Consider the following 26,037-nt stretch of genomic DNA (forward strand, 5'->3'; position numbering starts at 1 on the left):
AACTTAATAAAATCTGTCAGGGGCACGATGGGGTGCCCAGATGAAAAAGAAAAGAAATCTGCTCAGGACATAATGTTCGCGGGGCTAGGACAGAGGAAACGTAGGTCCTTCCCCGTCATACAAACCATTAAGGAAATCGTTAAAAAGGAGTGGGATAAGCAAAATAGAGGTTTTCTACCATCGTCCTCTAAAAGACGCTATCCCTTCAGCGATGAAGACCTAAACACCTGGTCAAAAGTGCCGAAGGTGGATGCTGCTGTAGCCTCCACAACCAAGCAGTCGGTCCTACCAGTGGAGGATTCAGGGGTCCTGACAGACCCGCTGGATCGTAAAGCAGAAGCTTTACTAAAGAGGTCGTGGGAAGCCAATACGGGGGCGTTCAGGCCCGCCATATCTAGTACCTGTACTGCAAGGTCACTACTAGTATGGATGGAGCAATTGGAGGAACAGATTAGAGGTAAAACTTCGAGGGAATCTATCCTGCCGAAATTTCCTCTAATGAAAGAAGCAGTAGCATTCCTGGCTGATGCCTCGGTGGACTCGCTACGTCTGGCAGCCAGGTCAGCCGGCCTAGTCAACACAGCCCGGCATGCACTCTGGCTAAAGAACTGGAAAGGGGATGCACAGGCCAAAGCAAAACTTTGTGCGATTCCCTGCCAGGGTGAGTTCCTTTTTGGGAAGACGCTGGATGAACTCCTGAATAAAGCGGGAGAAAGGAAGAAAGGCTTCCCTAACCAGTATCTTCCATCCTACAGGAGAGCCTTCAGGAGACGCCCCTTTACTAGGAACAAGCCGTTCGAACAAAGAGAGCGATGGGAGTCGAAGGACCCGAAGCAAAAAGGTGCCTTTTTTAGCGGGTCCCATAATCCGAAACGCAAATACCGCTAACCAGGAAGTGGGCGGCAGATTAAAATTTTTCCTTCCCCAATGGGAACGGATAACATCCAGCCAGTGGATTCTGGACATTGTGCAATACGGCCTTAAATTGGAATTTGATCAAATCCCTTGGGATTCCTTTATAATAACATCTCCAAAAGGTCAAGACCAACAAAGGGCTCTGGAATCAGAGATCCTATCTCTTCTATCTAAAAAGGTCCTGATAGAAGTTCCCCAGGATCAAGAAGGGAAGGGGTTCTATTCCCCTTTATTCTTGATCAATAAGCCAGATGGTTCATTTAGAACCATCATAAATCTTAAAAAATTAAATTCCTTCCTGCGTAATCATACCTTCAAAATGGAATCCATTAGTTCTACCATAAAACTCTTATTTCCTGGGTGTGTCATGGCCGGAATAGACTTAAAAGATGCTTATTATCATCTTCCCATACATGCCGAACATCAGCAATACCTAAGGGTAGCAGTCACCCTGGAGGGACAGGTTCGTCATTTTCAGTATGTAGCAATGCCATTTGGGCTTTCTATGGCTCCCCGTGTCTTCACTAAGGTGATACTAGAAGTAATGGCTCATCTACGCCAACGAGATACCTTGATAATACCCTACCTAGATGACTTTCTAGTAGTAGGCAACTCTATACTTCAATGTAAAGCTCGTTTATCTAATACGATCTCGTCCCTACAGGAGTTAGGTTGGATCGTCAACTTCGAAAAATCTCGGCTGAATCCAGAAACCGTTCAGACATTTCTAGGAATCCAGCTAGACTCCGTAAGTCAAAAATGCTTCCTTCCTCAGTCAAAAAGACTGACTATACAATCAAGGGTATCAGACACAATACGCAACCCCTACATGACACTAAGGAAAGCCATGTCCTTACTGGGGTCATTATCATGTATCCCTGCTGTACCTTGCGCACAATTCCATACTCGTCAATTGCAGTACGAAGTATTGTCGGCTCAGGGAAAAGACGGATATCTAGAAAGTAAAATAACTCTTTCCAAAAAGGTCTTAGAATCACTATCCTGGTGGCTAGACATGGACCACCTATCGCGGGGTGTGCCATGGATAATAGACCCGTCTAAATTAATTACCACTGATGCTAGCCCTATTGGGTGGGGAGCACATATGGAAGACAATCTGGCCCAAAATACTTGGGATCAGACAGAATTGACGTGTTCCTCCAACTAGAAGGAGTTAAAAGCAGTAGAATATGCCTTAAATCATTTTCTTCCGCAGATTCGTGGAGCAAATGTAAGAATTTACTCAGACAATTCCACCGCAGTGGCATATTTGAATCGTCAGGGTGGTACAAGGTCAGGAAGTCTAATGACCATAGCTGCAGACATCTTTCAGCTGGCGGAGACTCATCTAACATCCCTAACAGCCCTGCACATCAGAGGTGTAGAAAACATCAGGGCAGACTACCTCAGCCGGAACAAGTTACGTCAAGGGGAATGGACCTTAAACAAATCCATATTCAGAATAATAACAGAATCATGGGGGATTCCACAAATCGACCTATTTGCCACAAGAGAAAATCGGCAAGTAGAAAAGTTCGCTTCCCTGAACACCATGGATTACCCAGATATGTTGGACTCTCTCCACCATCCTTGGAGGTTCAGACTGGCTTACGCCTTTCCTCCAATGTCTCTAATTCCTCTAGTGATCAGAAAGATCAGGAGAGAACAAGCAAGAGTAATCCTCATTGCACCATTCTGGCCGAAAAGACCATGGTTCTCTTGTCTCCAGACCATGTGCCTATGCGATCCAAGGATTCTCCCATCAGACAAGGAGCTGTTGTTCCAAGGCCCCTTTTTCCACCCGCAAGTGAAAGGTCTTCACTTGACGGCGTGGAATTTGAGAGGCAACTACTAAGTTCAAGAGGGTTCTCAACAGAACTAGTAAACACCCTCTTATTGAGCAGAAAAAGATCTACCACCCTAATATATAGCAGGGTATGGAATAAATTTTTGGACTTTTACACGGTACCGTTCACTAAACAAGTTCCAATTACACCTATTCTAGAGTTCTTGCAAAAAGGCCGAGAGTTAGGGTTATCTGTAAATACCTTAAGAGTTCAGGTCTCGGCATTAGGAGCTCTATATAGATGCAATATAGCAGCTAATAGGTGGATCTCCAGATTCATAAAATCTTGTGAACGTAGTAAACCGGTCCATATTCCCCGTCTACCTCCGTGGGATTTAAATCTAGTATTAGAGGCCTTAACCAGCTCCCCATTTGAGCCACTAGATTCAATACCTTTAAAAGTCCTGACATATAAAGTAGCCCTCTTGGTAGCCCTAACCTCAGCTAGACGGGTTAGCGACATCCAGGCCCTATCAGTAGACCCACCCTTCTTACTGATATTTCCTGATAGGATAGTCCTAAAACCAGACCCCTCATACCTCCCTAAGGTAGCGTCCACCTACCACAGGTCACAAGAAATATTTCTCCCTTCCTTTTTTGATTCACCTGGGACTCCAGAACATAAGTGCCACACCTTAGATGTCAGAAGAGCCATCCTGACTTACATAGAAAGGTGTCACACATGGAGGGAGAGTAGGGCTCTGTTTATCTCCTTTCAGGGCCACAAGAAAGGACATGGGGTCATGAGAGCTACCATATCTCGGTGGATCAGAGATGCTATCTGCTTGGCCTATACGCCAAAAGGCGAGATTCCTCCAGTGGGTATAAAAGCGAACTCAACACGAGCCATGGCTTCCTCCTGGGCGGAACAAGCAGATGTACCGATCCATTTAATATGTAAGGCCGCAACTTGGTCTACACCTTCTACCTTTTACAACCATTATAGACTTGATCTATCTACATCTTCTGATCTGGCCTTTGGTAGAGCTGTTCTTAATACAGTAATCCCACCCAAATAATGACTCTCTGAAAATCTCTCATGTGGGGTGCTGTCGTGGCGAAGAGTAAAAAGCCGGATTACGTACCGGTAATGCTCTTTTAATGAGTCCACGACAGCACCCATGTATTACCCTCCCTAAATTATGCACAGCTCTTTCCTTTAAGTTCACAAGTAATGGTTGTATAGAGTTAAGAATTTTATGTTACTGAATAAGAATGAATACTAACACTTTTTGCGGTTCCCTTTTTATACTCTGTAAACTAAACTGAGGAGGAGAGGGGACCGGCTCCTTTTATTCTGTAGGTTTCCTGTTCCTATGGGCGGATCCCTCTCTCTCATGTGGGGTGCTGTCGTGGACTCATTAAAAGAGCATTACCGGTACGTAATCCGGCTTTTCTTTCTCTTATTATTTCCCCAAAATTTGTGTTACAAGGCACTGACGGAGATTTATTTAGGTATCCATATACTATTTTAAAAGTTATGCGGACCTTTTGTCTGACAAGTAAGATTTCTATGTACTTTTTGTCATTTACAGTGCCATTGCTGATGTTACATCCTATCCTATCCAATGTTATGTGAAAAAAAATCAATAAAAATGGTGTTTTTTAAAAAAAGATGGCATCGCTGATGCAATAGCAACTATGGCGATTACTGATAGCAGCTGATGCGCAGGCAGTGCCATCTTGAAGGATTTTTTTTTCCCTCTAGCCAGGAGGCGCAAACAGCGCCTGCAGAGTAGCAGCTATTGGATCACCGATAGCTGCTACTGCACAGACACGGCGAGCGCCATTTTCGAATGGATTTTTTTTTTTGAATATCAGAATAACCTGAAACATAATAATTAGTGATGAGCGAGTGTACTCGTTGCTCGGATTTTAATAATTATATACACACATTACACATGCGATTATGCTGCAGCGCAGGCACCACAGCCGGAGCCTGCCTGCAGAAGGTTTTTTTTTTTTTCAGTATGTACATATAATATTCATTATGTTAACTAGGGGGCAGGTCAGTGACAGATCAGTGACCTGTCAGCAGTCTGCATTATGAATACCTAATCAGAGCACTACAGGCCGCCCCGGAGCACGAGCATATCATTAACTCAAAACTGAAAATATAGATTAAACAACAATCACAAGACGGATTTCATCAACCAAGGTATCATTGCAATCAGTATAACGGTACTGACCTGATACTGTCTGTAGGTTACTGTGCACAATCCTGCTGACATGTTCCCTTTAAGTACTTAAGGAGATTACTCAATTTTCAGAATTTGTAGAAACTGCAGATATTGTTATTAGACCTCTTTAATAAACTGTTATTTTGTCTGTGTGGGCAATTTCACATGTGCCCAATTTTCCGTGTGTGAATACAGCCTTAGCCGGCTTTAATAATGGAGGGAGGAGCAAGAGGCAGATCTCTTCCCACCTCCTATCTAAATAGAATCTTATCAGTAGCAGCAGCCATCTCCTGTTTCTGCTTATTAAAGTGTCCCCCTTTCTGCTGTGTGTCCTTTTATTTTTTAGTATAAACATAAGGATGAATGACCTCGGGGAGATCAAAACATTCAACACGGCTGGAGACACCATCACGTGTTTTTCAACGCAGTGATCCAGAACACTGCCCCATCCCTTATGGGAAATATGCCAATGTGTGTAGAAAAGCTGCAGAGACACCATCACGTGTTTCTCAACGCAAGCAATAAATAGCCAGGTCTTTCACCGGGAAGGAACAACCACGGGAAGGGCAGCATCCAAAAAGGAAAACCACCTAGGCCAAAACATGGTATCCATCCACAGACAGCTGTTTCGGGGTATTTTCCCCTCATCAGTGTGGAGTAGGAAACTGGATATTAGGAGCAGTGCCTAGTAAAAGGACTATAAACATAAGGATGAATGACCCCGGGGAGATCAAAACATCCAACACCGCGGAGACACCATCACGTGTTTCTCAACGCAGTGATTCAGAAACTGCCCGAACCCCTTATGGGAAATATGCAAATGCATTTTATTTTTTAGGACATTGTCAAAGTTTATGACACTAAGATCATCTCTAGTCATCTAAAATTCTCCTTCATGAAATTTTATTGCCCTTGTTGCCCCTCTGCTTTACATCTGATTAAAGGATACATGAAAACATATTATTTTGTGACCTCTATTACCTAAGTGACTCCCCAACCTGTATATTTGGTATTCTGTCTGACAGATTGGTTAACATTGGGTCTAGCAGTGCCCCCCATTCTTGTTGGGTTCTGAACCTGGTGTGGAAGTTATAAATTGTTGTCAAAAATCTGTTAGCTTTGCTGGAGCAGCAGGTTTCTGCTCCCCAATTTATATCAGGGTAGTTGAAGCCCCCATAATAATGACTTCTCTCTGATTCGCTGCCTCATTTATTTGCTTTATGAGGATATGTTATGCCTCTTCCATTATATTTGGAGATTTATAACAAAAACCATCAGTATTTTATTATTTTTCCCCCTCCCCTTATCTCCACCCACAGGGACTCTACATTTTCATTAGCCTCACATATATTATCATGTATGATGGGTTTTATGGATGTTTGTACATAGACAGTAAACAATCCCCTCCCCATTGCTGTTGTCCACCATGACCGCCGGACCCTCACCAGCCCCACCCAGTAATCTATCAACTGGATCTGCGCTGTGCTGAACTCGAGCACGAGGAAGACAACACACAATTCAGGAATCCCTGTCTTTGTGACAGATAGCACTAATAATGTAATCTCCCACCACCAGCACCTGTCTGGCCCGCCTTGCGCTCCCTCCCCCCCCCCCTTTTCAGAAGATGCGGCTTGCTGTAGAAGTGCTACACCTGTACTGACACCCACCCTTGTCTGCCAACTTTGGAAACTTGTTCATGTGTGCCAGATCAGGACTAGCCTCCGTGACACTCTTCCCTTTACAGCGCCCTTTATTATCACCCAGCTAGCTGTTTCGTTATCCGGAAGTTCCATGCTACTGTCATTCCCCACATCTACCCCAGAAAGTATATGCACAGTGAGCAGCAAATTCCATTCCTTATTTGCAATGGATATAGATGTTGCAAGCTGCTTATTTATATACAAAATCCGGGCTTCCAAATGTATAACTCGCACCACAGTATGGTCCCTCATATCGCTGTTCAAGGACTGCATAGAGATGTGCACGGAATGGGATTATCAATAATGGAGTACATTTTCCTAGTGGGGATGGCACAAACACAGGAATATAAACAAAAATAAAATATGCAATCAATTAATAGTTCTCACTAGGAGGTGTAGCTTGGGTTTTGCTTCGGGGTGGAGAAACTTTTGAGTGGGCCCATAACCAGCTAAGTCTGATTACACCTATGGTGGCGTACCCTAATAGTTGATGTAGGAGAGACTCAGCAGAATTCGGGGCTGTTACTGAAAATTATCTCTATACAAAGACCACAATAATGCCATATGGTGACCATATTGTGGTGGATACCAGTGCTGCAGGTCATGTAATATTACAGTTATAGATAGTGACTTACAGGTGATGTCCTTTCTTATGGAATTGTTCACTTTTCCCATCTTTTCTATCTGGCCCAGACCGACATGATGACTTCTCCAGCCAGGACTCAGCTGCAGAGATAACAAAAACACATTTGATTTCTCACATTTCTAACACCAGCCATATCCCTAACCTACACAAACTCATTCTACTGATACCCCAGTGCTGAGCTGCTGCTGCCGTATGCGTCTCCATTACTGCACCTATTGTGTGTTACTGTGTGCCCTCTAGATGGTTATACAACCCTCTAGATGGTTATACAACCCTGTAGAATATATTAATGCCCCGTGCAAGTGCCCTAGAAAACAGAGCCCACATTGAGCACCCTAGAAATTAATAATGCCCTGTGTGTGCCCCTTTAACAGTCTCGATAACCTGAGTTACCCAATAACAATAAGTTCCCACTTAACATTGAATAATGTCCCAAGCCTCACCACCTCCCACAACACAGCTCCCCTCTACATAGCATGATGCTATCTTATACACAGTATAATGCCCCACACTGTATAGTCCCCCCGACAGTATACCGACCCCTTAGTAGCCCCCAAACTTAGTAGCCCCTGCTCTGTATGACTGCCCCCTAAATGGCTTCCATATAGTATAATGCACCCCATAGGCCTCCATATAGTATAATGTACACCATAAAAAAAGAAAACGAAATATAATACCTCTCCTCATTGTCCCTCGCTTCTCCGAGTGCATGCCCATCTCAGCGCAGCAGGCACCATATATTGACGTCATCGTGCCCACTGTCAGTTCATCAGTGAAGTCAGACTCAGAGTGGGAATGATGGTAGAGGGAGCATGATGCTTCCTCTCCCATCATTTCTTTCAACTGTATCGGCATTCAACAGATACAGTTGAACTTGGGATGACCGGGCCTCCCTTCCTCCGCTCACGGGCCCAATAGTGGCGTCTCCCTGCTCTGCCGCATAGTGTAACTGTATGGGCATGCTGCGCACGCTGATACAGTTAACAGTAGGACACAATAGTAACACCTTCTAGGGTAGATTTATACAATATGAAGGGGTATGTGTATATCTATATATAGAGGTGAATATATGAAATAAAGCATTTTATAAACACACCCGGTGTACTACAGAGAAAGTGAGTAAGTCACCAGTCACAAAGAGGAGAAGATCAACACAATGGAAGACCATAGAAAATCCCAGGCAAAGGAAATAATAATCAAAATATCTTTATTGATATAAGTGGCAATGATACAAAAAGTAATTGATTAAAAGTGTGCTCACAAGATAATTTTATTCTCAGTCTGTCATATAATATTATTCTCTTGTGTGCACACTTTTAATCAATTACTTTTTGTATCATTGCCACTTATATCAATAAAGATATTTTGATTATTATTTCCTTTGCCTGGGATTTTCTATGGTCTTCCATTGTGTTGATCTTCTACAGTTAACAGTAGCGTAGTTCAAAGTGGGCCCGTCAGGCAGCTATGCTGCTGCAGTCATTCATTCTAACCGCTCTGATTTCAAAGTCACCGAGTCTCAAATCACACTTAAGCCAAATCACATTTAGAATAAACCACTGGCAAATGCTTCACATATAGTTTATTTTCCTACAACTCACTGCAATGTTTGGAAAGGATATACAGCTCTGGCAAAAATTAAGAGACCATCACATCAAATCCCTGTCATGGGCAGCCAAATCTCCAGACCTGAACCCCATTGAAAACCTTTGGAATGGAATCAAGAGGATGATGGATAGTCACAAGCAATCAATCAAAGAAGAACTGCTTACATTTTTGTGCCAGAAGCAGTGTGAAAGACTGGTGGAAAGCAGGCCAAGACGCATGAAAGCTGTGATTAAAAATCATGGTTCCACAAAATATTGATTTCTGAACTCTTCCTGAATTAAAACATTAGCATTGTTGTTTCTAAATTACTATGAATTTCTTTTCTTTGCATTATTTGAGGTCTGAAAGCACTTTTTCTCTTTTTTTTTTTGCTTAATTTTGACCATATTTCTTTGTCAGAAAAAAATACAAAATGTATTGCTTGGAAATTCGGAGACATATTGTCAGAAGTTTATAGAATAAAAGAACAACTTACATTTTACTCAAAAACATACCTATAAAGACAAAAATCAGACAAACTGAACATTTTACAGTGGTCTCTGAATTTTTGCCAGAGCTGTATATCTTGTCTTTTTTAACCATACTAAGTAGCTATCTTATTCTTTACGATTTAGATGCAGAATACTACTTCTCTCTCAACTCCAGTTTCAGAGGAAATGCCTTAAAGGGAATCTGTCACCCCAAAATTCGCCTATAAGCTAAGGCCACCGGCATCAGGGGCCTATATACTGCACTACAGAATGCTGTAGATAAGCCCCCGATGTATCCTGAAAGATAAGAAAAACAAGTTAGATTTTACTCACCCAGGGGCAGTCCGGTGCGGTCCGGTCCGATGGGCTTCGCCGTCCTGGTCCGGCGCCTCCTATCTTCATACAATGATGTCCTCTTCCTTGCTTCTGTTGCAGCTCCGGCGCAGGCGTACTGACTTGCCCTGTTGAGGGCAGCGTAAAGTACTGCAGTGCGCAGGTGCCGGCCTCTCTGACCTTTCCTTGGCGCCTGCGCACTGCAGTACTTTGCTCTGCCCTCAACAGGGCAGACAATGTACTCCTGTGCAGGAGCCGTGGCAGGAAGAAAAGAAGAGGACGTCATTGTATGAAGATGGGAGGTGCCAGACCCGGAACCCCGACGTCCAACGGACCGTACCGGGACCGCCCCTGGGTGAGCATAATATAACCTGTTTTTCTTATCTTGCAGGTTACATCGGGGGTTTATGTACAGCATTACAGAATGCTATAGATAAGCCCCTGATGGCGGTGGCCTTAGCTTATAGGCGAATTTTGGGGTGAAAGGTTCCCTTTAACATCTAAAGAATATTAATAAAAATCCAAACACAAGGATATAAGTTTTAAAAGCCAATGTTTAGTAATGATTTGCAGCAAACAATGGGTGAATCACTTCCCTTAGTCTTGTGGACACTGTTTTGGCAAAAATGTAAATATCAGCATTCAACAAAGAAATCATGGTAACGCGGGTCCTTTCCTAGCTTTAGCATAACCACCAACAGGGTCGTCCTCGGTGAGGCTGGAATTGCTTCTGCATAGAGTTAAGTTTTAACCCCTTCATGACCCAGCCTATTTTGACCTTAAAGACCTTGCCGTTTTTTACAATTCTGACCAGTGTCCCTTTATGAGGTAATAACTCAGGAACGCTTCAACGGATCCTAGCAGTTCTGAGATTGTTTTTTCGTGACATATTGGGCTTCATGTTAGTGGTAAATTTAGGTCAATAAATTATGCGTTTGTGATAAAAACGGAAATTTGGCGAAAATTTAGAAAATTTCGCAATTTTCACATTTTGAATTTTTATTCTGTTAAACCAGAGTTATGTGACACAAAATAGTTAATAAATAACATTTCCCACATGTATACTTTACATCAGCACAATTTTGGAAACAAAATTTTTTTTTGCCAGGAAGTTATAAGGGTTAAAATTTGACCAGCGATGTCTCATTTTTACAACGAAATTTACAAAACCATTTTTTTTTAGGGACCACCTCACATTTGAAGTCAGTTTGAGGGGTCTATATGGCTGAAAATACCCAAAAGTGACACAATTCTAAAAACTGCACCCCTCAAGGTACTCAAAACCACATTCAAGAAGTTTATTAACCCTTCAGGTGCTTCACAGCAGCAGAAGCAACATGGAAGGAAAAAATGAACATTTAACTTTTTAGTCACAAAAATTATCTTTTAGCAACAATTTTATTTTCCCAATGGTAAAAGGAGAAACTGAACCACGAAAGTTGTTGTACAATTTGTCCTGAGTACGCTGATACCTCATGTGTGGGGTAAACCACTGTTTGGGCGCACGGCAGGGCTTGGAAGGGAAGGAGCGCCATTTGACTTTTTGAATGAAAAATTAGCTCCACTCTTTAGCGGACACCATGTCACGTTTGGAGAGCCCCCGTGTGCCTAAAAATTGGAGCTCCCCCACAAGTGACCCCATTTTGGAAACTAGACGCCCCAAGGAACTTATCTAGATGCATAGTGAGCACTTTGAACCCCCAGGTGCTTCACAAATTGATCTGTAAAAATGAAAAAGTACTTTTTTTTTTTTTCACAAAAAAATTCTTTTAGCCTCAATTTTTTCATTTTCACATGGGCAACAGGATAAAATGGATCCTAAAATTTGTTGGGCAATTTCTCCTGAGTACACCAATACCTCACATGTGGGGGTAAACCACTGTTTGGGCACATGGTAAGGCTCGGAAGGGAAGGAGCGCCATTTGACTTTTTGAATGAAAAATTATCTCCATCGTTAGCGGACACCATGTCGCGTTTGGAGAGACCCTGTGTGCCTAAACATTGGCGCTCCCCCACAAGTGACCCCATTTTGGAAACTAGACCCCCCAAGGAACTTATCTAGATGCCTAGTGAGCACTTTAAACCCTCAGGTGCTTCACAAATTGATCTGTAAAAATGAAAAAGTACTTTTTTTTCACAAAAAAATTCTTTTCGCCTCAATTTTTTCATTTTCACATGGGCAATAGGATAAAATGGATCATAAAATTTGTTGGACAATTTCTCCCGAGTACGCCGATACCTCATATGTGGGGGTAAACCACTGTTTGGGCACTCGGCAGGGCTCGGAATTGAGGGAGCACCATTTAACTTTTTGAATACAAGATTGGCTGGAATCAATGGTTGCGCCATGTTGCGTTTGGAGACCCCTGATGTGCCTAAACAGTGGTAACCCCTCAATTCTACCTCCAACACTAACCCCAACACACCCCTAACCCTAATCCCAACTGTAGCCATAATCCTAATCACAACCCTAACCACAACCCTAATTCCAACCCTAACCCTAAGGCTATGTGCCCACGTTGCGGATTCGTGTGAGATTTTTCAGCATCATTTTTGAAAAATCCGCGGGTAAAAGGCACTGCGTTTTACCTGCGGATTTACCGCGGATTTCCAGTGTTTTTTGTGCGGATTTCACCTGTGGATTCCTATTGAGGAACAGGTGTAAAACGCTGCGGAATCCGCACAAAGAATTGACCTGCTGCGGAAAATACAACGCAGCGTTTCCTCGCGGTATTTTCCGCACCATGGGCACAGCGGATTTGGTTTTCCATAGGTTTACATGGTACTGTAAACCTGATGGAACACTGCTGCGAATCCGCAGCGGCCAATCCACTGCGGATCCGCAGCCAAATCCGCACCGTGTGCACATAGCCTAATTCTAAAGGTATGTGCACACACTGCGGAAAACGCTGCGGATCCGCAGCAGTTTCCCATGAGTTTACAGTTCAATGTAAACCTATGGGAAACAAAAATCGCTGTACACATGCTGCGGAAAAACTGCACAGAAACGCAGCGGTTTACATTCCGCAGCATGTCACTTCTTTGTGCGGATTCCGCAGCGGTTTTACAACTGCTCCAATAGAAAATCGCAGTTGTAAAACCGCAGTGAAATGCGCAGAAAAAATGCGGTAAATCCGCCATAAATCCGCAGCGGTTTAGCACTGCGGATTTATCAAATCCGCAGCGGAAAAATCCGCAGAGGACCGGAATACGTGTGCACATACCGAAACCCTAACCCTAGCCCTAACCCTATTCTAACATTAGTGGAAAAAAAAAAATTCTTTATTTTTTTATTGTCCCTACCTATGGGGGTGACAAAGGGGGGGGGGGGTGTCATGTATTATTTTTTTATTTTAATCACTGAGATATAATCTATCTCAGCGATCAAAATGCACTTTGGAACGAATCTGCCGGCCGGCAGATTCGGCAGGCGCACTGCGCATGCGCCCGCCATTTTGGAAGATGGCGGCGCCCAGGGAGAAGACGGACGGACCCCGGCAGTATCGGTAAGTATGATGGGGTGGGGGGAGAGCACGGGGGGGGGGGATCGGAGCATGGGGGTGGTGGATCGGAGCGCGGGAGCGGTGGAACGGAGCACGGGGGGGTGGAACGGAGCACGGGGGGTGGAACGGAGCACGGGGGTGGAACGGAGCACGGGCGGGTGGATCGGAGTGCAGGGGGGGTGATTGGAGCACGGGGAGGGTGATTGGAGCACGGGGGGAGCGGACAAGAGCACGGGGGGAGCGGAGCACAGGACGGAGGGGAGCCGGAGCAGCGTACCGGACAGATCGGAGGGCTGGGGGGGCGATCGGTGGGGTGGGGGCACATTAGTGTTTCCAGCCATGGCCGATGATATTGCAGCATCGGCCATGGCTGGATTGTAATATTTCACCAGTTATAATAGGTGGAATATTACAAATCGCTGATTGGCAGTTTCACTTTCAACAGCCAATCAGAGCGATCGTAGCCACGGGGGGGTGAAGCCACCCCCCCTGGGCTAAACTACCACTCCCCCTGTCCCTGCAGATCGCGTGAAATGGGAGTTAACCCTTTCACCCGTTCTGCAGGGACGCGATCTTTCCTTGACACCACATAGGCGTCATGGGTCGGATTGGCACCGACTTTTATAACGCCTATGTGGCGTCATGGGTCGGGAAGGGGTTAACATGTAAAGACGACAAATCCTTTATATAGAATTTATACAGGTCCTTAGGTGGGCCATCCACAGCTAATTTTTAGCAATGAGGGAGTCACGGAATGCTGACTTTTCCTTAGACAACCTCGAAAGGGGCAAATCCTCTCAGAAAGGGCCTGCCTTACTGGAGGCAGCGTTACATCTAAAAAGGTATACAAATTAGGAGAATAGTCATGAAATACTTTAATAATCAATAACTGAGCACAACAGAACAGACCCTCAAAATTTAGCACACTTGAGGTAGAGGAAGAGGGATGTTCTGAATGAGCTTGAAAAGATAGAAGACTCCCGTTTTTATCCCCCCACTTCAAACATGCCGGCATCCTTATATAGCAAAGATTCCCTAGTCCTTTCCTTCTTTAATACCAGCAATTCTCTTTGGGTGGGTGCCCAAAGACACTGACTTAAGTCAGGTAGTATCAGCTATATACATCTGCTCAGCAGATTCTATTTGTTTAGCCATATCCCGCCATATTAAATCTTCTCTATGCGCACCTACCGCATTAATAGAGGTGCCCCTAAAATTTCTCTAGAACTCAGGGCGATTGCAGCTAAACAGACTGTAATTTTCATAGATATAAATACAGTAGATATAAATACAGTATGCGCAAACCACTACGCCACCAACGGAAAGATATGCAAGATCTGGGGGAAGAAACAGCGATGTCACCACGCCCATCTGACCAGACCAGCCTGATTGACAGGCAAAAACGGCAACTTTGGTAAGGTATTTCGGCAGCATAGGTGGGGAATCAGGGTACACAAAATACACTATTGTAACGCACAGCTTAGGCCCTATTTAACAGTATTTTTATCTCATACTGAAAAAACGGGGTGACAGGTTCCCTTTCACAAGATTCCCGGTGCCAGCATTGGCCATACAGCCCCAAAGCATGATGGAACCTCCACCAAATTTTACTGTGGGTAGCAAGTGATTTTCTTGGAATGCTGTGTTTTTTGGCCGCCATGCATAACGCCTTTTTGTATGACCAAACAACTCAATCTTGGTTTCATCAGTCCACAGGACCTTTTTCCAAAAAGAAATTGGCTTCTCCAAATGTGCTTTTGCATACCTCAGCCGACTGTTTGTGGCGTGCTTGCAGAAATGGCTTCTTTTGCATCACTCTCCCATACAGCTTCTCCTTGTGCAAAGTGCGTTGTATAGTTGACCGATGCACAGTGACACCATCTGCAGCAAGTTGATGCTGCAGCTCTCTGGAGGTGGTCTGAGGATTGTCCTTGACTGATCTCACCATTCTTCTTCTCTGCCTTTCTGATGTTTTTCTTGGCCTGCCACTTCTGGCCTTAACAAGAACTGTACCTGTGTTCTTCCATTTCCTTACTATGTTCCTCCCAGTGGAAATTGACAGGTTAAATCTCTGAGACAGCTTTTTGTATCCTTCCCCTGAACAACTATGTTGAATAATCTTTGTTTTCAGATCATTAGACAGTTGTTTTGAGGAGCTCATGATGCCACTCTTCAGAGGAGATTCAAACAGGAGAACAACTTGCAAGTGGCCACTTTAAGTACCTTTTCTCATGATTGCATACACCTGGCTATGAAGTTCAAAGCTCAATGAGGTTAGAAAACCAAAAAAAGTGCTTTAGTAAGTCAGTAAAAAGTAGGCAGGAATATTTAAAACAAGAAAATGATAAGGTTGCCCATACTTATGCACCTGTCAAATTTTGTTTGAATGCAGATTGCACATTTTCTGTTAGTACAATAAACCTCATTTCAAGGCAGAAACATTACTGTGTCCAACAGTTATTAGATATCTGAAACTGAAATAGCTGTTGCAAAAAATACAAATTTTATAAAACATTAAGCTTAAGATTAATAGGGGTGCCCAAACTTTTTCATATAACTGTATATATACATACATGCATACGTACATACATACATACACACCACATACACACAAAAAAAAAAGCTATTGAGCAGTGAATGATCACAAAACTATCGAAATGGTCTCAAACCACCTGGATCAACTCCAGTGGGAGAAATGTAACCACTTAGGTCACATTCACATGTTCAGTATTTGTGCAGTATTTTACATTAGTATTTATAAGCAAAAACCAGAAGTGGGTGAAAAATGCAGAAGTCGTGACGTGTTTCTATTATACTTTTCCTCTGATTATACCACTCCCGATTTTGGAAACAGAAAAAGAAGATAGAGTATAAGGCTGCTGTCACACTAGCAGTACTGCTAGTGTGACGGCAGCCTAAGTACCGTTAAAAAATCCTTTTATTAAATAGGTAATTAAAATAACCATAGAGAATATGCAAATATAGTACCAGAAGCTACATATACCATATATTAGTCACAGGAGACCAAATCACATGTATTTTACCCTATTAGAGTCCTATTACATGTCCACATAAATAAGTATGAATCATAATTATAATTAATGTAGATAAAAGTGCATATAGTGTAAAGTGATGGCCATCATTATACCGTGTCTTCCAATATAAGTCCCGTTATCATTATTTAACATTATGAATGCACGCTATTAGGCAGCACTTTGCACTATGTCACTAGCAGTAACGTCATCAAGGTTACGGCAGGGCACTGAGGCCAAGTTCTCCGCCGAGCCAATGAACTGCAGTGACCTCGGTGAGATCCCCGCTAGCACAGTGAGAAAAGGTCTCATGGTGCAGAGGTGAGTTCACCGTAGTTCACCGGGAGAATTTCACTGCAGTGAATTTGAACTGCGTTGAACTCGCCTCTTCACCGTGAGACTTTTTCTCACTGTGCTAGCGGGGATCTCACCGAGGTGACTGGCAGTAACTTCGATGACGTCACCACTAGTCACTGAGGCTGCTCATTCCCAAGTGGTTGTCAGCCTGGACGGTCGCATCTTGGCACCATCCAAGTTGAAAACTGTTTATCCCAAAGACATGCAATAAGGCGTGGGACAGAACGACGGACAGGTGAGGGATACTGTTGTTTTGTTTTATTACAGGCGAAGAGGGCTTCGGTGGAATAGGGGTTAGGTGAGTACAACTGTGTTTGTTACATTTAAATATAAAAGAGTTTTGTTGTATTTCTAATAAAAGACTTTATTCTGCCTATGTCTTTATTTACCAACTATAGGATTAGTAATGGAGAGGTGTCTTATTCGGACGCTGAACTTTACTGTTTGTGTTCACCCATCTCTATTGTGGACATATCAAACTAGGGAAGTATTGTTTCATGAAGTTATATACAATGGCTTTTTTAAACTTAGAATTTAGGCCTTCTATATTTCAGGACAAAATCGTCATCATTGCTAGTCATCAGCTAAGAGGGAGCGGGAGCCAAGCAGTCATGACCACAAAAGGAGAAGTGGGTAGGAGGCAGAGGAACCATACATACAGATATACAATCCTAGCACACATTTCCTGAAATAATATACCAACAAGTGAGATAAGATGATCAAGTGCTCAGTACTATGGGACAGATTAAACCAGACAAATGGGGGGTGGAGAGGAAGGGAAATGCAAGAAAAGAGAAGAGAGGAGAATAAAACAACGTTAAAAAGGAAAAGTGAAAAGTAGCAAAGAAGAAAAGTGAGACCAGGCGGGGAAAAAAAGAAAAAAATAAGTAAGAAAACCCTTATCTATCACAGAAATGTGAAGATCTAAACCCTAAACAACTAAATCACATGCATCACTGAAATCTGGTGGGATGATACACATGCTTGGAATACTAACCTTGAAGTCTACAACTTCTTTATTAGAAACAGGATTAACAAGAAGGGATGAGGTGTTGCATTGTATGTTAGGGACGCGTATATATCTTCACAGAGATCCAAGCTTCAGAGACTAGTAGCTCTGTAGAAACTGTTTGGGTAAGAATTCAAGGAGAGAAAAACAGAAAGGACACTATTGTAGGGGTTTACTATAGGCCACCTGGACAGACTGAAGAGATGGATGAACTCTTTTTTTTTTTTTAACATCAGATGTCTCTGTTCTCAAAGAACTATGACATAGTGATCATGGGAGATTTTTTTTTTAAACTTTGTTTTTATTGAATACAAAAATTTTGTCTTAAAATACATATATCAATGCAGGCATTATTTAAGGCATATATATCAAAACCTCTATGTTGGAGATTGCATTGGTACACAGGACAATAGGTCAAAACAAACACAAAACCGTGGGGAGGGAAAAGAGGGAGGGGACAGAAGGGGAGAGGAAAGCATGTCAGAAAAAAAAATATTTTTTACCCATCAGATTCTCAACGTATGTGCCCAACTTTAAGTTCAGGACCAACCGACACCAAAGTACATGCCCAACACCTAGAAGTGCATCTTCATAGCGGTTCACCCAGGGACATCACTGTACAGGTGTCTCCACCAATAGTAGCTCCTCTTTATACCAGACCATCGGCTGAAAACAAGTCTTAGGCCGGGGTCACACTTGCGAGTGCAATGCGAGAGACTCGTGCGAGTCTCTCGCCTCAGTACCCATCACTGCCGCCAGCACTCGGGACCGGAGAGTGCGGCTGCATGTATGTCTATGCAGCTGACGCACTGGTCCCGAGTGCTGGCGGCAGTGCTGGATATTGAGGCGAGAGACTTGCACTTGCAAGTGTGACCCCGGCCTTAATGTCACTCTGGATATGTTGAGGAAGCATAGAGATGAAGCTTTCCCAAGTTTCAAAAAAGGGCTCTACCCTTCCCTTCTTATGCAAAGAGGCCACAACCCAAGCCATCTGAAGCAGAAAACAAGTTTTTCTAGAAAGATTTTGAAAGGAAGGGCATGGTCGTGGATTCAGGTCTGCAAAATGGCCTTAGTACCAGCTGCGGCCACCAAATGCAGTAGTTTACGAGCCCCTGGAGAGCAGGTGTATGTATCTTGCTTTAAATATACAAATATGGGCCATAGGGGTTCGTCAGGAGCAAAATTTGTCAGATGTGTAGTGGTAAATCACCATACTCTCTCCCAAAATGGCCTAATGACTGAGCATGCCCACAGGCAATAAAACAGGATGACCTCTGGGGAATGACATTTAGAACATTTGGAAGTTGTGTACAGGCTAGTGATGAGCGAATATACTCGTTAGTCGAGATTTCTCGAGAATGCTCGGGGGTCCTCCGAGTATTTTTTAGTGCTCGGAGTTTTAGTTTTTCTTGCCGCAGCTGAATGATTTACATCTGTTAGTCAGCTTAAGTACATGTGGGGATTCCCTAGCAACCAGGCAAACCCCATTTGTACTTATGCTGGCTATCAGATGTAAATCATTCAGCTGCGGCAAGAAAATCTAAAACGCCGAGCACTAAAAAATACTCAGAGGAAGCCGAGCATGATCGAGAAATCTCGAGTAATGAGTATATTCGCTCATTACTAGTAGAGGCCCATTCTATGACCCTTCTATGGAGTTCGATAGGATCCATTTTCAGTCTCATTTCTAGGAAACGAGCTGAAGGAAGAATTTTATAGGCTTGGTCTAAAGCTTTCAAGATGGTGTTGCAGGACAAGCTGGCGTCTTCGATCTGATAGTTTGTTAGCGGAAATTGGGATTGTTCATAATCCAGGGCTACATGGATGAATTTGAAGTTAGTGGCTATTTGGCCAGATGGAAAATTGGGTTTGGCGAACCATCTAAGCAGGGATGGTCTCCAATCGTGTTCAGAAAGATATGTTAGAATTTTTGCTACCTAACTCTTACCTTGCAAGTTTTGGAAGGAAGGGAATATGGTGGTGGGATATTTACATTGCAACTCCACTATTGAGTACATCCGTCGTTGCTCTAGGTGGAGATGTTATACCCTGAGAGTGCTATTAGTAGAACATGGGGTGAGAGCGTCCATCCTGAAAGTGGGGGTTACCAATGAGTTGGAGGAGGAGAGACACCCAGGGAGAGAGCTGGAAATACTGACGTAGCTTCTGCCATGCCCTCCATGTAGACGATTATGAGAGATTTTAACTATCTAGATATTTGTTGGGAATCTCTCTCAGGCAAAAGTACTGGGTCCAGAAAATTCTTATATTATTTTGCTGACAATTTTATCTTTCAAAAGGTAGAAGAGAGAACAAGAGGATCTGCAATCTTGGACCTAATTCTTAAAAACAGGGATGAAATGATTGAGGAAGTTGGCTGGGAATTTAGGAGGCAGCGATAATGCTATCCTCAAATTTTGGATTACAAGAGGAGGAAGACCAGCTAGGACACAGACTTTAAAGTTGGACTTGAGAAAGACAAGTTTTATTGGACTCAAAGTGGGTAGGAAATGTCCAATGGCTGGATATTGTAAAGGACAGAAATGTCCAAGAAGCAGATTGTGGAGATTTTGCTAAACTAAATTTTAACCGCACAATCGGTAACAGCCCCGAAAAGAAGGAAGAATTGAAAGCATTTAAAGAGACCAAGGTGGATGAACACAGAACTTAATCACTTGTTAAAAATGTATTTAAAACGAGATGTATAACAAATGGAAAGAGGCGAGCATATCTAAAGGAGAATATAATGCTATTTGCAGGGAATGCAGGGCAAGCGTTAGAAGAGCTAAAGCCAGTAACAAAGTAAAACTTGCAAGGGAGAGCAAAAGCAGTTAAAAACGATTTGGGGGGCCTGTCAAAAGCAAAAGAAAAGTCAAAGATGCTATAGGATTTTGACAGGATGAAAAGGATGACCTGGTCAAAAATAATGTTGAGAAGCCAAACTTTTAAATTCCTATTTTGCATCTGTGTTCTTTAAGAAAGCAATTGTAACATCAACTGATCTTCATGGTGCCTTCGATCAAATAAAAGAATACACACTATCCATGAACAGAGAGATGGTGAGGGAACGCTTAAAGAATTTAAATACATTTAAATCTCCTGGTGCAAAAGAATTACATCCTAGGGTACTGAAAGAGTTAGAGAAAATTGCAGAACCACCAGCCAGAATCTATGAAAAATCTTGGAAAACAAGAGAAGACCCAGAAGATTAGAGAAGGGCAAACATTGTCCCTATCTTCAAAAAAGGAAAGAAGATGGAGCCAGGAAATTACCGGCCAGTGAGCCTTCTATACCAGCGGTTTAAAAAAAAAATATGTATGTGGTCACTTTAGGGAGTGCTATGGCTATAGAGCACACTGCAATGGATTAGTGGTAAACAAACCTTTTAATAAACCACTACGCGTTAAGGCAGAGGACTGCTACTTTAAGGGTCCAGAGAGAAGTTTCTGCAGTGGAGAGGAGGATTAGGCAATGTTCACACTTTGCAGCGTCCCTCTGCGGGTTCTCCCGCAGCGGATTTGATAAATCTGCAGGGCAAAACCGCTGCGGTTCTCCCTGCAGATTTATCGTGGTTTGTTCCGCGGTTTCCACTGCGGGTTTTCGCCTATACTATTGATGCTGCATATGCAGCAATATGCAGCATCAATAGTAATGTTAAAAATAATAAAAATTGGTTATACTCACCCTCTGACGTCCCGATCTCCTCGGCGCTGCACCCAGCGGTCCGGTTCCAAAGATGATGTGCGAGAAGGACCCTTCGTGACGTCACGGTCATGTGACCGCGACGTCACCGCAGGTCCTGTTCGCACAGCAACTCTGACCGGACGGCCGCGTGCAGCGCTGAGAGGTGAGTATAACATGATTTTTTATTTTTATTCTTTTTTTTACCCCAAATATGGTTCCCAGGGCCTGGAGGAGAGTCTCCTCTCCTCCACCCCGGGTAGGAACCGCACATTAGCCGCTTACTTCCCGCAACGTGGGCACAGCCCCATGCGGGAAGTAAGCGGTTCAATGCATTCCTATGGGTGCAGAATCGCAGCGATTCTGCACAAAGAAGTGACATGCTGCGGGTTTTAAACCGCTGCGTTTCTGCGCGGTTTTTCCCGCAGCATGTGCACAGCGGTTTGCGGTTTCCATAGGGTTTACATGTAAATGGAAACGCTATGGAAACTGCTGCGGACCCGCAGCATCAAAATCGCGGCAGTTCCGCGGTAAAAACCGCAAAGTGTGAACCCAGCCTTAGGCTTCCTCTTAAGAGCAGTAATGCACCTCACTTCCCATCAGGAATACAGGAGCACCAAAAAGAAAACACATGGTCGCTGCTCCCCACATCTAATGGCCATCACACAATCCAAAAGAAGGATAATGGAGATGAGTGCGTAGCAAAATTAAGGGCAAACTACTCAGGAAGACTATGACAGAGTGAGAGTCTACAAATCCAGTCCCATAGATTTTCTCTCAATCCTACTCAACAAGCACAGCAGAGAGTAGGAGACACCCAAGGAGATCACATAGGCATCAACAGTTGGTAACTGATAAGTACCAGTATCTCCATTGGCTGCAGAAAGTCAGTCCATGACTTCTAAGTAAGCAATAACTCAGGATACAAGGAAAATCCCAGGGAGCTCAAGCACCATACATCTTCCTCACACAGCCATCAAACCTGCCCCCATTGGTAGTTCCATACATTTACTATTAACCAGTTAGTGCTGTAAACAGCATTCCCTTTTTCTTTTAGGCTGTTCTTCTACGATTTGACAATAAAATGTTTTTAAAAATAGAAAGGCTACTTCACTTTGTGAATTTTCTGATGTGCAATAAAATTTGGCTTCCGTGTAAAACATTGCCCACATTCTGAACATGAAAATGGCTTCTCCCCTGTGTGACTTCTCATATGTGTAACAAGATTTGATTTGTATAGATAGCAATTTCCACATTCTGAACATGAATATGGCCTTTCCCCTGTGTGACTTCTCATATGTGCAACAAGATTTGATCTGTGTGCAAAGCATTTTTTACATACAGAACACGAATATGGCTTCTCGCCTGTGTGAGTTATCTGATGTATAACAAGTTGATTTTTGACTGTAAAACATTTTCCACATTCTTGACATAAAAATGGCTTTTCACCTGTGTGAGTTCTCTGATGTTTAACAAGACTTAATTTCGATGAAAAACATTTCCCACATTCTGAACATGAAAACGGTTTCTCCCCTGTGTGAATTTTCCAATGTGTAACAAGACTTGATTTTCGCGTAAAATATTTACCACATTCTGAACAGGAAAATGGATTATTTCTTGTCTCAGCTACTTGATGTTCATCATCATTTTTGTTTTGCTTAACAATCTGTGATAAATCAGAAGATAGGAGCTGTTGAAAAGGTTCAGATAGTAGATCTTGGGTTGGACATGTATCTGGGATACGGTCATGTTCTTCATGTATATCTGGTGTAATACTATTATCATATGCTGAAAAATCTGAAATGATCAGACGTGCATCTGATTTTCTGGAACAGTCATCTGCCAAGAACAATAAAAACAATTATTTTTTAATTTTCTCTTTTTTTCTCCCAAATCCACATACCGTATATAGTCGAGTATAAGCCGACCCGAGTATAAGCCGACCCCCCCTAATTTTGCCACAAAAAACTGGGAAAACTTATTGACTCAAGTATAAGCCTATATATATAAGGTGGAAAATGGAGCAGCTACCGGTTAATGTCAAAAATAAAAAGATACCAATAAAAGTAAAATTAATTGAGACATCAGTAGGCTAAGTGTTTTTGAATATCCATATTGAATCAGGAGCCCCATATAATGCTCCATACAGTTCATTATTGCCCCATAGATGCTCCATATAAAGCTGTGCCCCATATACAATGCTCTGCACCGTTCATTATTGCCCCATAGCTGTGCCATATAGTGCTCTGCACCGTTCATTTTTGTCCCATAGCTGTGCCATATAGTGCTCTGCACCGTTCATTATTGCCCCATAGCTCTGCCATATAGTGCTCTGCACCGTTCATTAATGCCCCATAGCTGTGCCATATAGTGCTCTGCACCGTTCATTCTTGCCCCATAGCTCTGCCATATAGTGCTCTGCACCGTTCATTATTGCCCCATAGCTCTGCCATATAGTGCTCTGCACCGTTCATTCTTGCCCCATAGCTGTGCCATATGGTGTTCTGCACCGTTCATTCTTGCCCCATAGCTGTGCCATATAGTGTTCTGCACCGTTCATTCTTGCCCCATAGCTGTGCCATATAGTGCTCTGCACCGTTCATTCTTGCCCCATAGCTGTGCCATATAGTGCTCTGCACCGTTCATTATTGCCCCATAGCTGTGCCATATAGTGCTCTGCACCGTTCATTATTGCCCCATAGCTGTGCCATATAGTGTTCTGCACCGTTCATTATTGCCCCATAGCTGTGCCATATAGTGCTCTGCACCGTTCATTATTGCCCCATAGCTGTGCCATATAGTGCTCTGCACCATTCATTATTGTCCCATAGCTGTGCCATAGAAAGCTGTGCCATTGCTGCTGCTGCAATAACAAAAAAAATAAGCCATACTCACCTTTCTTGCTTGCAGCTCCCGGCGTCTCGTCCCGGCGTCTCTCCGCACTGACTGATAAGGCAGAGGGCGCCGCGCACACTATATGCGTCATCGCGCCCTCTGATCTGAACAGTCAGAGCGGAGAGACGCCGGGAAGATGGAGAGGCGCCGGGAAGATGGAGCGACGCCCGGCGTGTGGAACGGGGATAGATGAATATGCGATACTTACCTGCTCCCGGCGTCCCGCTCCTTCTCCCGGACAGCTGGTCTTCGGTGCCGCAGCATCTTCCTCTATCAGCGGTCACCGTTACCGCTGATTAGAGAAATGAATATGCGGCTCCACCCCTATGGAAGTGGCGTCCATATTCATTTCTCTAATGAGCGGTCCCACGTGACCGCTGAAGAGGGGAAGAGCTGCAGCACCCGTGGGACGGGCAGGGGGAGCGTCAGGATCGCCGGGACTAGGTAAGTATGCCTCAGCGCCCTCTCCCCCTCACCCGCCGACCCTGCCACCGACCGTGACTCGAGTATAAGCCGAGAGGGGCACTTTCAGCCCAAAAATTTGGGCTGAAAATCTCGGCTTATACTCGAGTATATACGGTACTTTTTATTTTCCTGTCAACATAGGAGGGTTGTTTTCTTTTTTTGGAGGGGGATGAGTTGTAGCTATGAATGACATAATTCCCTTTACCATATCATTCTATGGAAAATAAAAAAGCCAAGTGCTGGAAAAACAGGATTTTTGGTTGCTTACCGTAAAATCTGTTTCTCGGGGCCTTCATTGGGGGACACAGGAAACCATGGGTGTATGCTGCTGCCACTAGGAGGCTGACACTACGCAAATTTAAAAAGTTAGCTCCTCCTCTGCAGTGTACACCCCACTGACAGGAAGTAGGATGTTCAGTTAGTGAGAAAGCAGTAGGAGAAGCAATAAATATTAGAAAAATTACACAGAAATTCAAACTGTAACAGTATAATACAACAGAGCTGTTTAACTTGGAAGGGTGCTGTGTCCCCCAATGAAGGCTCCAAGAAACAGATTTTACGGTAAGCAACCAAAAATCCTGTTTTCTAAATCACTTCTTTGGGGGGACACAGGAAACCATAGGACGTCCCAAAGCAGTCCCCAAGGGGAGGGAACAGCCGATAACTCCAAACAGGTCGGAGAACTCACCTCCGTCACCTGCAAGGTCCGTCTAGCTAAGCCGGCATCTGCCGAAGCAAGACATGGACTCTGAAGAATCTTGCAAATCACTCTGTCGAGGTGCAGGGTGGAATCCCTATGTGTACTGCAAGGAAGCGCCCCCTGCCCAGGTAAAGTGTGCCTTAACCCAGAAGAAGAAGCTCTGATCTGACCTGGTAAACCTACCAATGTCGACCAGATTCACCGAGCATTCGCTGACCTGGAGGCCAGAGGGCCTCTAAATGCCGAGCCTTTGTTCTGAAAAAAAAAAGGGGGGGGGGGACGGCCTTAGCCAAACAGACGCACGTTGCCCTGGCCAGGTAGCCTGATGAAAGCGCTACGAAGGGTGAGTCCGAGCCAGGCGAAGGAAAGAATGAAAAATGATGGACAGGGCCATGGAGAACACCGGCGGGATACGGGAAGAGAACTAAAGCTGTGATCCACAGAATGTGCAAACCGCTGCCACACACTCCGCGAGACTCAGAGTGGTTGGGAGCCCTAAAGAGAAAGCTACAAAAGAAACAAGGGGCGCGCCCCTGCAAATCGCAGAAATGTCCGATGCCCTGATAAATCAAGACCTGGATAAGGGCTTCCATGGGACAAAGGAAAACTCATGCGGTTCCCGGGAAGCAATTACTGAACGATGAGATTTCATGCTGAAAAGGCAAGGATGGACCCTTCCGCTCAGCAATCTAGGATC

The 26,037-nt window shown here is 43.8% G+C and overlaps 2 protein-coding genes across 2 annotated transcripts in view; both read right to left on the reverse strand.

The window, feature by feature from the left end:
- The window catches only part of LOC138666632 (zinc finger protein 665-like), a 128,604-nt gene that overhangs the window by 17,396 nt on the left and 85,171 nt on the right, over positions 1-26,037 (reverse strand). The window lies entirely within an intron of this gene.
- LOC138664049 (oocyte zinc finger protein XlCOF8.4-like) overlaps positions 19,137-26,037 on the reverse strand; it is a 47,163-nt gene continuing 40,262 nt past the window's right edge. The window contains exon 7 of the mRNA XM_069750463.1: positions 19,137-23,119. Coding sequence (XP_069606564.1) covers positions 22,386-23,119 — 734 coding nt within the window. The 3' untranslated portion in view covers positions 19,137-22,385. The remainder of the gene's footprint in view (positions 23,120-26,037) is intronic.

The sequence above is a fragment of the Ranitomeya imitator genome, chromosome 2, assembly GCF_032444005.1.
Source record: "Ranitomeya imitator isolate aRanImi1 chromosome 2, aRanImi1.pri, whole genome shotgun sequence".
NCBI classification, from domain to species: domain Eukaryota; kingdom Metazoa; phylum Chordata; class Amphibia; order Anura; family Dendrobatidae; genus Ranitomeya; species Ranitomeya imitator.